The sequence below is a fragment of the Cotesia typhae genome, unplaced genomic scaffold (genome assembly GCF_013202065.1).
Source record: "Cotesia typhae breed Kobodo isofemale line unplaced genomic scaffold, CoteBio_Ctyphae contig_5, whole genome shotgun sequence".
In the NCBI taxonomy this organism is placed as follows: domain Eukaryota; kingdom Metazoa; phylum Arthropoda; class Insecta; order Hymenoptera; family Braconidae; genus Cotesia; species Cotesia typhae.
The window spans coordinates 12,034,008-12,047,639 of NW_027423757.1; the positions used below are offsets into that span (position 1 = coordinate 12,034,008).

The 13,632-nt window shown below is 30.5% G+C and overlaps 1 protein-coding gene across 6 annotated transcripts in view; it reads left to right on the forward strand.

Moving 5' to 3' along the window:
• Calx (sodium/calcium exchanger 3) overlaps positions 1–13,632 on the forward strand; it is a 49,262-nt gene that overhangs the window by 18,429 nt on the left and 17,201 nt on the right. For all 6 annotated transcript variants that reach the window (XM_074248675.1, XM_074248678.1, XM_074248676.1 and 3 more), the window contains 2 exons: positions 681–772; positions 13,084–13,275. In XM_074248675.1, coding sequence (XP_074104776.1) covers positions 681–772; positions 13,084–13,275 — 284 coding nt within the window. The remainder of the gene's footprint in view (positions 1–680; positions 773–13,083; positions 13,276–13,632) is intronic.

Genomic DNA, 13,632 nt, shown 5'->3' on the forward strand with positions numbered 1-13,632 from the left:
CCGATGTTATGTTTTTAGATATCTTGATATTATTCCGAAGTTTCAGCAAAAATTAATAATGTTTTTTATGATTTTTAATATAAATTTTTGTTGGATAATTTATGCTTTTTTAAAAGAATTTTTACAATTTTCATCAACAAAAATGAATTTTTTCTTTTAAATCAGTTTAACTTTCCTTCAATTATAATTAAAATGAACAATTTTCTCCATCATTTTAGCAATTGACCGTAAACTAGTTGTTGTGGAACCCTTGCAACCACAACAAATTATACCATCAGACTCTCGAACTTATCAATCCCCAATCAGTGTTTACTCACCAAGCGGAGCATTACAAAACCTCAAAATTAACATAGCCTAGATCGGAAACTAGCCAAGTAAATGAGAAGTGTGTGATTGGAAGCTCTTTCCTCTCAAAACGTAGTTAATTAGCCTATTTAATTATCGATTTGCATTGGGGCTCGGTTTACAGTCAGTTACTCGTGAACTAATGCCGCGTGGTTAAATAGATCCGCGGTAATTACCGAAATAAACTTGAATGATAATGCGTCGACAGGATCATTATTGAGGATCGGCTTTTAGCATTCAGTGTGATAATTTTAGCTCCGACTAATGCAAAGTTTATCGAATAACTTGTGTAATATTGATGAAACAGATTAGCAGAGTTCTGATGCATGTTTCAGGAAAACGATAATGCTCACCATAATCGAAGAGGACTCTTACGAGAAGGACGCCCTCTTCTACGTCGAACTAGGCGAGCCCCAGCTTCAAGGAGGTGAGTATCGACCTTGCTTTTGTTCTTAAATGCAATTATTTTTTTTTTTTATTTATTTTGTTTAGGGACTTAAATATCTTATGATACAAAAATAACATTCTCATTTTGTGAGGATCGAATAATCACCAGAGGTTATTTATTGGCGTTTATTGTTTTTGCAATAAACCAACCGACAATGGAATAAATAAATCATGCTGAGTTATTACCGGGTGAGAGAGAGGTCTCTTAACTCTCCTTCCAAACGGCAATTTAAGTTTTTAAGTGAAAAACGTGAATAGCCTGCTCCTATCCCGAGAGCTTTTAAAAATTTTATCCACTGCCGAGTACGAGGCGACAGGGATGAATACTTTATAAAGACGACCGGTTTTTATTTTATTTTTCATACGCAATTCCGGATGAAATAGATTAATACTGTCGAGAGACTATTCGATCCTCCAAATGTTTTTTTTTTTTTTTTTTTTTTTTTAGTAAGTAAGTTTAAATCTAAGAGAAAGAGCGACAAAACTAATCTCACAGTGTCAAAAATTATTAACACGCCTGCGACATCTTAACTGCTGGATTACTTTGGCGACTGGCCGTAAGTTTAAAGAGAACTATGAGGATAAACATAATTAATAAATAATAAAGTTTTGTTGACGCTGCTGCTTTTATTTAAAAGTTCGCCAATATGCCTAACGCACGCCTCACAGTACTGTTGATAAAATCAGTAATATTTTTTATTGATATTGATATTAATTGATATTTTAGAGATAGACAAATGATTAAATTATTTGTACATCCGATACACTTGCTACATGATTGATCGCGTCTATTAGAGACAATTCCTAATCGCTAGAATAGAATTTTATGACAAATAATTGTATCAAATTGTCATCAATTTGATTAATTATTATTAGAATCATTTTGGTAATTATAGTTCTTTTATTTAAATTTTTTAGACAACAGGTTCTTTTTTTAATTGATATTTTAGTAAAAATTTGCCATCAATTTCAAATTAATTGCTAACTATTCGATAAAATTATAAATAATTATTTTTAATACAAAGAAAAAAAAATTTATTGCACTAAGAAAATTTTACGGAAGACAAAAGTTATTTTGGAGCAAGAAGAAATTTTCTCTAGTCAAGAATTTTTTTTTTTTTTTCAATGCAGAGAAAAGGTGAAAAAAATTATTTTTAATTTTTCTGCAACATTAAAATATTTTAAAATAACAAACAAAAATTACGACGTAATTTTCTGTATCAGAACTTTAATTAAACCATAATTTAAAAATAAATTTTCCCTCGAGAACCCCTCTGCTAAAATTTCCGGAAGCAAAACACATAATGGAAAATACACATCCACTTGTAACGAGTGTATCAACTACCCTGTACAAAAAGGGCTCGAGCATAAATATCGAGTACATCCACACCACTCGCACACTTTATCACACTAGTTTGATAATAATCTCTCAGCTAAAAATGTCCGTTCTCTAGCGCAATAATCGCAAAACGTAATAACGAGAGTCTCGGACAATACATAATAGGGTTATTATGTAGCAAAAAGACAACCTCCTCTTCGTTAGCTTCTTCTACGGTCCCATTTGCATATTACTAGATTTCGGGGAGGTATGACACGTGCACACTGACACTGCCGGGGAATAACATCATTTCGTAGCTTCTTCTCTCCTACATTCTCTATCCGCTCTTCTCGAGCTTCTCTATTTAGCCGTACATACATTTCATATATTTTATACGAATGTTCATGTATACGGTATCCGTTGCATCCATATGCAAAAATATTTAACCGCATACACCGGGGCATTTCTGCACTTGCAGCTTAACGCTCTAAAATAATAATAATAATAATAATAATGCCCCCTGCGACGTATTTATCATTTTTTAATGCGAGTACGTTGCGTATTGTTGTCTGCTTTCACTTTTTTTTTGTTTTATTATTTTCCACGGGTTTATATTTTTAAACCGGACACATAAACGCTAGTTACTTTTTCATTTTCGTATCTCGTATTTTATATCTCTTGTCGCTCGCACCAGATCAAAAATTTTATGCAAAATAATATTGAAGCTCTGGTATTTGATAAAAAAAGTAGAATTTCGGTCGTCTAAGCCGTTTTTAAATCGCTATAAAATTGAAAAAAAAAAAATAAACGAAGTCTAGAAGTTTTATCAAATAAATGTCTAGTTTTTCTCAGTTCTACTTTTTAAAAAAAAATTACAATTAAACTTTGAAATTTGATAAAAAATTAAAGTTTTGATCGACCATGCCGTCATAATTTAGATAAAAAAATATAAAGCTTGGACATTTGATAAGAATAAAAATAAATTAATATTAAAATTCCCAAGAAAAATTTTTGCTTTGATTTAGATGAATGTTAGTATCATTAAATATTAATATTAAAACGCAAGGATAAATAGCGGATTGTTATAGCTGATAAGCCCGATATTCATGAGGCGAATGGTTAGTTAATGGCCAGAAATTACGGCGAGGGAAACGGGGCTAAGGGTCTCTGTTAATCTCAAGTAATCTACGAGAAGTATTTATCGGCAAAACCGAACAAAGAGCCGAGTACTTTCGAGGAGGGTTTCGGTTACGATATCCCCCGCAAATCTTGGATTTCCTTTACCCACTACTTCCGAGCCTCACTCAATAATATTTCCACCTCTATAAATCACATTAAGTTTATAAAAGAGTCACACAAAATTAATGAAATCTTTTTCATTTCAATTCACAAAATTTTCCTTCAAATATTTGTTCCTGAAAAATTCAAAGCTTTGAAGAATTAAACTATTTTTATCAATTCTTCCCTCGAAAACTGTTTGCTCAACAGTTTTTCCTTGGAAATAATTTCTAACCTTTTTCACGTCCAAGTAAAATTTAATGTAATGGTAAAATTGTCGTCCATTTAGTTTACGTAAGACCTTTTATCTAACGAAAATAAATTTCCGCGACAGTGCTCTGTAATTGGACAAAAATAACACACCTGTAAGATTTTAGCCGGCAGCTCTGAGCCTACGGGCAGTCAACTGCTTTATTTTCCTTATCATTAAAGGGGATGTTCTCTTCGACCCGTTAAGAGTTTTCAATTGATAATCGGGTCAGTTGTCCGCCTACTAAAAATGTCGGAATCAATTTTCTCGGTATAAATTCCGGGGATTATTCAAAATAATAATCAACGTAGAAAATAGAAAAAAAAAATTACAATTTTTATTAAAAAATTATTAAATTTTTTTTAATTACAAATTAATATATTTTGAAAAAATTGGAAAATAATTTACAGTACTTTAAAAATTTTTTTTGCCTTCCGAGTTTTCAAAATAAAATAAAAAAAAAAAAAAATTTACACAAAATGTCTGGGTGAAAATAAATAAAATAAAAAATTGAGTTTATCCCCAAGATAAAAATAATTTAGACTAGATTGAAATAAAAGATTGCGGACTCAGCAGACTAAAAGAAAAATCTATGAATTATGACTCGCGATTTGCATCCCCCGTAATGAAAATGAAGATGAAAATGATACACCGTTTAATGTGAGACTCATGTCGTGAATGAAGTTGCAACGTAGCATCCGGAGCTCGGAAAAGGGGAGCGAAAGGAAGCGAAACGTCGGGACTAGGCGGAATCTAACCCAGTAGGGTTTAATCACGCAGTATATCATGCCAGCACAAAGCAGACGACGAATATCATGGAAATCTCGCTTAATTAATATTAATTTCACGCTAATCGTCCTCGGTGTATCTCCTCCCAGCATATTTACATTTATCTGGCTCCGTGTATTCGGATTACTAAAATTTCGCGCATCCTCCACTCGGTACGTATCCTCGGCCCACCTCCGACCTTTTTCATCTCGAATGTGCTGCCTGAAATTTAATTATCATTTGTTTTCATCAAAACGCGGCCCAGAACCAGAATGCTAAATCTCCAGAATAATTAATGAAAAATAATACCGAAACTCTGCTCGGCTCTGCTCACCGAGTTCTATCACGCAATAGATTAAACTTGTTAATCTCCGTATTGTCTTTTTAATGATTTTTAAAGAAAACTAAAGCTAAGCTGACGGATTCCTGTTTATTCAAATCAATTTGTATGTTCAAGTTTTGCTAAATAACTTGTTACATCAAGATAAAATCCAACAATTTGATCACCCACTTGTTTTCAATGAAAGTTACTCAAGTAAACTCTCTAGCAAAATCAATAGACTTCAATACAAGAACCATTGCCCCAGCACGCCCATTGAACCTAGTGTCATACAAACACCACTATACAGTAATTATAAAAGGTAATGCCGCTCTTAACCCTGTTTCCTTCCTTTATACTTGTCCCGCTATTATTTCCTCGGGAAATTATTTCCTACGCTAAGAAACATTAAACCTGCAATTTTTAGAACAAAAGATTTTTTGATAAAAAAATTTATTTTAATTTAAATTTCTCATCAATTTTATCTTGTTAAAGTTAATTATTTATTTAAATTCAAATGAGAAATTTTTTTTGCACCAGTTACTTGAGCCATTTTTCATTGGGGAATAAATTTGGATTAATTTAATTATACTTTGATTTCTTAAGACTTGTTTTTTAACTCTAATTTTACCGGGAGAACTTTGCCGAAAAGTTTTCTGTAATTGATAGTCTTCAGCAAGTTCAAGAAAAGAATGAGGGTAAATAGAAATTAAGTTGATAGATGGATCCATGATTTTATTCGGTTATCAAGCTTTTTTGTGGTTAAAAGTACAACATGAACATTACAATCCGATAAAGATTTTTTAAATAAATTATTTAATGTTTATTCAAAGTCAATAGACATTTATTTGAATTTTTGAATAAAAAATTAGTGTCAAAATTCTATTTAAACACTTTAGATCAAGTAAATTAATAGTTTTTTTTATAAAAATAATTTTCTTCCTAGAAAATATTTATTAAAAATAAAAAAAAATACTTTATAGTTAATTTATTGAGACTAAAAAAATTCTTTATAGTTTTTCAAGTCCAAGAACATTTAAAAAAAATCATCTCTATAATTATTCTTATAAAAAAATTTTTTCTCAAGAAAGAGCTTTTGAATTAAGAAATATTGGAGGTGTAGGTAAAAAATAGTTTACCCAAACTTTTAAAATATTTCTCTAAGACGGGCAAGGTGTTCAAGCAATGTCGGCTTAGTGAGACCGACACTTCCTGAATAGCCGGAGTATTTCACATAATCTCCATATATTCAACCCTCGTAAAGCGAGCCGAGCCAAGTAAAGTAGAGGGTTTTTATTTAATTTAACAAAAAAAAAAAAAAAAAAAAAAAAAAATCCGCGAGTTATTGTCATAACTCATCAAATTTTTTGTCCCCGATCTTTTGTTCCACGGTTTATTTTTCCCTCTTTATTTTTTAAGCTCCAAGAAAAATAAAATACAAGCCGAGATAGAGAGAAAAACCGAGTTGGAGGGTTCTCATTCTGTCAACTCCCAGGGGTGTAATTCAAGATCACTCGGTACTCTTCCTGCCGAGGAGTGGAGAGAGATATATCTATATCTACAGAGTAGCTGAATTTTTCTTATTTCCGTCAGACTCCTGGGTGTTCACTCTCATTCACGAGTCTTCCATACAGGAATCCGTCTCCAGAATTCGTCTCCGATGCCATTGTAATACCCCCGACCATGTAATCCCGGGAAGACAACTTGATAACTTTTACTTCACGAAAGAATGCATCTTTATCACTTTATAACGCGATAATAAATTCGTAACTATCAATAAAAAAATTTTATCGCGAGAAACTTTTTAAAAAGTCCTTCCGAAGCAAAATTATTTTTTCTGACGACCGAAGCAACGAGGACGGAGTGATAATGACGTTCATTTGTTTTAATTCTCCGCGGAAATTGTTGCGGCTCCCATTTAATAGTGTAATGAGTGGTAAGAACGACCGTTAAGTCAGTCCATTCAATTCACAACAGACTAAACTTAGTCTCTTAACTCGCTCGTTCATTTTCATAAAACTTGCGGTATTATATCCTCTAACGAAATTTATCTTGTCAAACTGCATCTTAATGGTATATATTTAAATTTATTTTTAATTCATACTTTCTACTTTGTAACCCAGAATATCATTCTTCTTTAACGAGAAATATTCTTGACAATATTAAAATAAATTTTATATAAAATAAGAAATATTAATTTCAGTAACTTTGTAAAAATTATTTTATAAATTCAAATAATTAAGAAAATTTTAAACATTTCTTAAATTTTAAGATTGTCAGTAAAAATTTGATTTTTACAGAAAAAATTACAATTGCAACATTTAAAAAATTAAAGTCATTTAAAAACTCTCTAAAAAATACAATTCAAAACTTTAAAATGAACTTCGGATTGTATTTTATAAAAAAAAAAATTTCTTGAAACTTTAATTTATCCAGTTTTTGTTCTGAGCTTCTTTTCTTACCTCAGAAACTGTAATTTTCCATATTTTTTACAATAGAAAAATTATAGAACCAAAGTTTCTTTAATCTTAAGTCCGAATAATAGCAAAAAATTTTTTCTTCAAACAACAAAAAATAATTAGATCCACTTTGAGACAAAAAACAAATCTTTTCTCTAAATTAAAAAAAAAAGCAATCACCTCAGATTTGGCAAAAAAACTAACAGCAGAACCAGCTCAGCTATCCAATAAATTAGAGCAAATTGTCCCAGGATTTGAGAAAACGAAATCAATCATACTAATGTGGTCAGACTGTGCAAAAAGCTTCGTAAATGTAAACCTTGAAGGGTAATATCAGCTCTTTGTTATCTTAGCACAAAATGACCAAGGAAATGTCTCCTGCTCGTAGTAACGCAAGAAACTCCTTTCTCAGGGTGAACAACCCAGGAAGTGAACAAAGCGGCTTATTTGGTGCACCGTGCTGCGAAAGTATCTTTTTTCCCTTTCTTTTTTCTTCTGTCTCAACAATTGTTCCACTAATTATTGTTGCTCCGGTTTTGTTTAAAAGCTCGCAATGTTTAATTCCTCTTGAAAATTCTCCATTTGATACAATATCACCATTGTATAAAATAAATACACCCAGGTAGTTTTTCATCAGGAATAAAACGCTAAACTAATATATAAAGATCTGAATTTCATGGGCTTTATGAGTGCAAACTCTACGCGGATAGTTGAATAATTAAAACGTCAAAATGGAAATACCCCGGGCAATACTGTATAAAATGAAATTAGTTTTAATGAAATATGCATACATACACCTCCACATATATATATATATATATATATATATATATATATATATATATATATATATATATATATATATATATATTGAATTGCAATTCTTGGAGCGAACCGCTCAGAACAATATTGGAATTTAAAGTGCAAGACTTTCCCTCTCGTCGTTTAATTTCGCGTACTTTAGTTAAATATAGAATTTAATTCACGCAATCTGTTGCTCAAGAGCTTATAAAAAAATTAACGTAATTCCGTTAATTTTTCACGCCAAGCTTTAGCTAAAACAATTCCTTTTTTTCTACATTCCCACTAATAATTTTTTCCGCTTTTATATTTTATTCATTAAAATGCAAACGGTGAGGCATATATTTCATAAAATGGAATATTAATGGTAATAAATAGTTTATAAAATATGATAGATTGCATTCAAATAACCAGACACAATTAATATTAAATGAACCGAAGTTTTATTTTAATATTTCTTTATCATTATGCGACAGGATGATAAATCTCATTTAGTTTTTCCTGACATCGGAAAAGGGAGAGGGATTGACGAGTAAAAAATTAATAGAATGCCGTTTCAATTTTTTTTTTTTTATTATTTATGAGTGAATGTTTGTAAATAAATAGGACAGGGACAAGCTGGAGAGATGAAAAATAAGTTTAAACAGATAAATACTCGGTAAAATAATCTCGCGTACTTGTAAGCTGATTTCTCGACAAATAACCAAAGTTGAGGAGAAATAAAAAAAAAATTTCGCAAAGCCAAGGAAAATAAGCGTTTTACTGGAGTGAGTAAAAATGAAGAAAAAGGGTAAATAATATTTCGAAATAGCTGGTATGCACTCGAAGGAATTTCGATGGAAAGTGGAAAGTAAAAAGTGCAAAGTGCTCCGGATAGATATGTGAATAAATATATAAGAATAAGATCCCGATATATCTAGGACGTTGCAAATCCTGGTATAAGCATTAAAGATGTAGACGCATCAGATATAAATGTAAAATATATAAATATAAAGTCAGTGCATCTCCATTTTGGTTCTCCGGATTCTTCCAGGTCGTTTGAAATTAAATATTTATTCAGTCTTCGGTCTCATTTATCCGTCTTAACGGCACCCAACGTGATTCAAAGCGAAAAATATGAAGAGCATTTATTTACCGGGTCCTCATGATTATGTATCTGACCTCGTACTACAACTGGAGTTCCTTTTTGTTTGAAGAAGTACATTCAAGAAAATATTCCCTTTACGTGAGCTAAATATAGGACACTCGATCGACTAAAAAGACGTGACAAACAACCTACAGAGGAAAATTACACTCTATTATCAGACTATCTCATATTTCATCTCGAAATATCTTCCTCTTTTATGTTTATTCGATAATATTTTTTTTTTTACCTATTTTTCATCGCGGGTTAGGCAATCAATGGTGAAATCTTGGAAAATTAACGATTTTTATTCTAGTTAATTTAGTTTTCGAGTTTTTTTTAATAATGAAATAATTTTTTGTGATTTATTGTGAAAAAACTTTGTTTTTTTAGGTCCAAGTGCCATCAATATAGAGATTTACATAGATTTATGTAAATATTTATTTTTTTTTTTACAAAATGCTTTAGAATCTTCATGAAAATTATAATAATCTATTTTTACACAAACAAAATAATTTTACACGGACAAAATTTTAATTCTAAAATATTTTTTTAAAGAATTTAATTCTCAATTTAAAAAAATTTTTATTTTTTATCTATTTGAGGAAACTATTAAAAATTATTCAAGTTTTTTGTAGCTCTGAAAAATTTACTATCATTTTGGCTGCTAAATAATTTTTTTTTCTTCTTTTTAAATAAAATAGACTAAAGTCTAATAAAAAATTAGCTTCATACAATATGATGAAAATTTTCCAATACAATATTAATAACTACCTAAAAAATGAAAAATCAGAACCATAAATTAGACATCCTCTCCCGCTGGAACTCGATATCCGTTTCTAAAAATAATTTATTAAATAAAGGATAAATGATGATAATAATAACAGTAACAATATTAATATAAATAATAAATAATGAAGGTAGGATCGATAAACATTGACATTAGAGCAGGTACAAGCTACAAGCTAGTAGCTGCCTCGATGCGACCGCAGATAGATTAATAGCTCGGTACAATGCTTTACTGTGGCCCATCATTGTCGTTATGAGGGAAACTAAAGCGGGATATAGTTACATGATGTAAGGTCGCAATATCCCCGATTTCAAGGACTAATCGTGAGTGTCAGTAATTACTGAACATTATCTGCAAATCGATTCTCCCAATCATCGGTACCCACTGCATGATAATACGACAATTATAATTCATCGTAATAGGTCACAAAAATAAACTACTTTTGTTATGAACAAGCTTTCATAGCTTTTAAAAAATTTAATTGACAGCAAAACTTGTTTTACATTTTTTTTTTAGGAAATTGAAAGCTCTATAAAAAAAGTCTCAAATTTTTTTCATAAATCTAATTATTTAGAAGAAATTGAAGGTCAAAGCTTTAAAAATGAAAGAAATAACATTTTTTTTTACTTTATATATTTTTAATTTGCTAATTAATGAAAATTATGAAGTAAAAATAAATTATTTTTATAGAAAATTAACTGGTCTACAAAAAAAGTCTCTAATGTTTAGTCGATTAATGCAAGCGTTTAAAAGATATTCTTAAAATACAGTTTAATAATTTTCAAAAAAATAAATTTCAGGAATTTTGGAAATAATTCCAAATTTTCATCACAAAAAATAAGTTTTTAGCGATATTACACGTACTATTGTTCCGAAACTCTGGATAATCTTCACCACAGCAATAATTCAACCGAGATGTAACATTCGCCCCCATTGTCACCGAATAGTTTCTCCAAGATTGATGCGGTTAGTGTTTGCCGTATGTCGAGCCCCCTACTGTTCGCAATTTAGAGTTTAAAGTTTACAGTATTCCGATATAGGTCGCTTTACTTTGGAATTAGCAGCATGTTACATTTGAGGGCGAGATAATGTCAACGAAAGCGCGGTAAAAAAAACCAAAAAACAAACTAGCTCGGTGCTTTTTTTTATGATTATGCTCCTGAACTTTTAAATGTCAACTATCGATTTTATTTTTACCATCACCTGAATTGTATTGGAGAGAAGTATATATTAGCGTAACATAGCAAACAGAAAACCGGAGAATGTAATCAATGTTGCGGTCATATCGGATCGTGCTGAGGTGAACCAATACGCGGATTGATGAGCAAATAAAACAACATGGTAAGCTCCGAGCCTGTCATCTTTATATATGAGCTAGAATTTATGGGGATCTGATCAGCAGAAAAAGTATTTCTGTTGTGCTCTCAGGTCATCTTAATTGAATTATTTTTTCGGTTATCTGTACTCTACTAAAAGACTCCCCTTCAATGAATAATGTATAGCTTCTCTTCTGTCTCTCTCCCTTTGAATTTTCCTTAAGTAGGTGGACATTAGGTGTTGATAAAAAATTCTACTAAAAAATGAGCTGCTAACTAAAATGTTATTTTTTTTTTTTTTTAATGAAAAAATTTCAAAATTTTAATAAATTGAAAATATTTATATTTTAAACTCCGGAAAAAAAAACTACTTTGTTCAAGAACAATTTTATCTTTCTTTTGAGCTACTTTCAGTTTTCTGAATCCAGGAAATTTATTCCTAAGTCAAGTACATGAAACTTGTGTGTGAAGAGAAGTAGATCTTTCAATCTAAAATTTACCTATGCTAAGAAGCGATTTATTATTTTCAAACAAGATAAACTATTTTATCAAAGAATTTTTCTATTGCCTTTATTTAAACCCAAAGGCCAATAACAGGGTCACTCAATTTATAAAAAAATTTATATATCATAAAAAAAATTCTTAAAGACGTTTCAAAATGAATTAAAAAAAGAAAAAAACATGTTTGTTAAAACAATTTTCTTGATCAAAAAATGTTAGACAATTGTGTTTTTGAATAAATAATTTAATTGTATCTTCCGATATGAAGATCAATATACCTTTGATTAAAATTTAGAATTTTTAAATCAAAAAAATTGTTTCAAACAAGAAATTAAAAAATCAAAAATATTTCTTTGAAGATTTCAAGAAGTATTTTTTGAAAAAAATTCACAACTTAAATATGCATTTACAAAAATAGACTATGCCTACATAAACTTTTGCAAATTGTAATCTAAACTTTCTTCTCATAAAACCTTATCTAAAATCATACGACCACGTTTTTCAAGCGACGTTTTAAAAAAACTGCGTATACATTATTTATTAAAATGCAAAAAAACCAAGTTATCGAACAATTCTTCCTCCGTATCAACCCTCCAAGCCCGCAAGCCCGTAATAAACTATTTTTTTTCACCCTTCTGCATCGAAAGCATATAGTGACGGAAATTGTACATCAACTCATGCTATTATTATGTAGAAAATAGTAGAACAACTTATCCGCAAGCTTGAGTCATCTTTAATACCGCGATCCAAATAGTGCAAGAATTATACTATCGATCTATAAAATAATTACGCTGGAAGTTAGCAGTTGGTGTGGACTACAACGGGTAATCAGGAGTAGAAAGCACGCTGGTCATACACCACGTACTCGTATAAATTTTTAGCCCATTGGCTGAAGTGGGTTGAACAAACTTGGTGAAGCAGTTCAGAGCCTCGAGTATAAACTTTTCCGACGACATGAATATTACTGTTTTAAAATAAATAAAATAACGTTGTGTAAAGTTTTGAATTGCAGAAGACATGAAACATGATTTTAAACTGGCGTAGGCTTAGATCGTCAATCATAAGCGATGTAGTACTTGTAGGCATAATTCATACCATTTTGAGAATCGATAACTGCCTTCTGTTCTTATTGTGCAGTAGGAAGATATTGCGAAGTAAAGCTAGAACAATAGAAAACATAAATAGCTTTTGAGAATTTAACGGGGTTCTATTATTGTTTTTCGTTTTGTTCTGTATTCTGTATTCTGTATTGTGCTTTTTATTGACGATCGGGGATTCGAATTGGAGATCAAAATCCAAGTCAAGGGCGTTTTGTTATTTGGAACCCATTCGAGGAAGTTAAGAAAATTTTAATTGTTTTCATTTCAGCCGAGGCAGGACTGGCTGCTGCTGCAGAACTCAAGCCCCCGGAGGATAGGACCAAGGAGGAGAGGATGGCGATAATGGGCAAACCCAAGTTGGGCGAAAACAAAACTGCTCAAGTAAGGATCAAGGAGTCCAAGGAGTTCAAGAACACCGTTGACAAACTGGTACAGCGAGCCAATGCGTCCATTATTCTGGGTATGTCTACTTCTAAAATTATCCACAGGAAAAAAAAATTAACTTGAATGAAGAAAAAATTTTTTTAACCAAGAAAATAATTTTTATTTTATTTATTAATTTATTTATCAATTAAAAAAAAAAAAATTAATAATAATCATCATATATTTCCATTTATAATAATATCGTTTAATATAAAAATTTTAATTTATAGAATTTAAGGTACAAATTTTTATTTTTATTTTCTGATCAAAATCATTTTCAATAAAAATATAGAAAAAAATAAATAAAGGTAATCTCAAGACAAAATCAAATTACTGTTTATCTTCAGTCTCGCGTGACATAAAAAAATCGAATGCTTTATTTTTAGACTTTGAA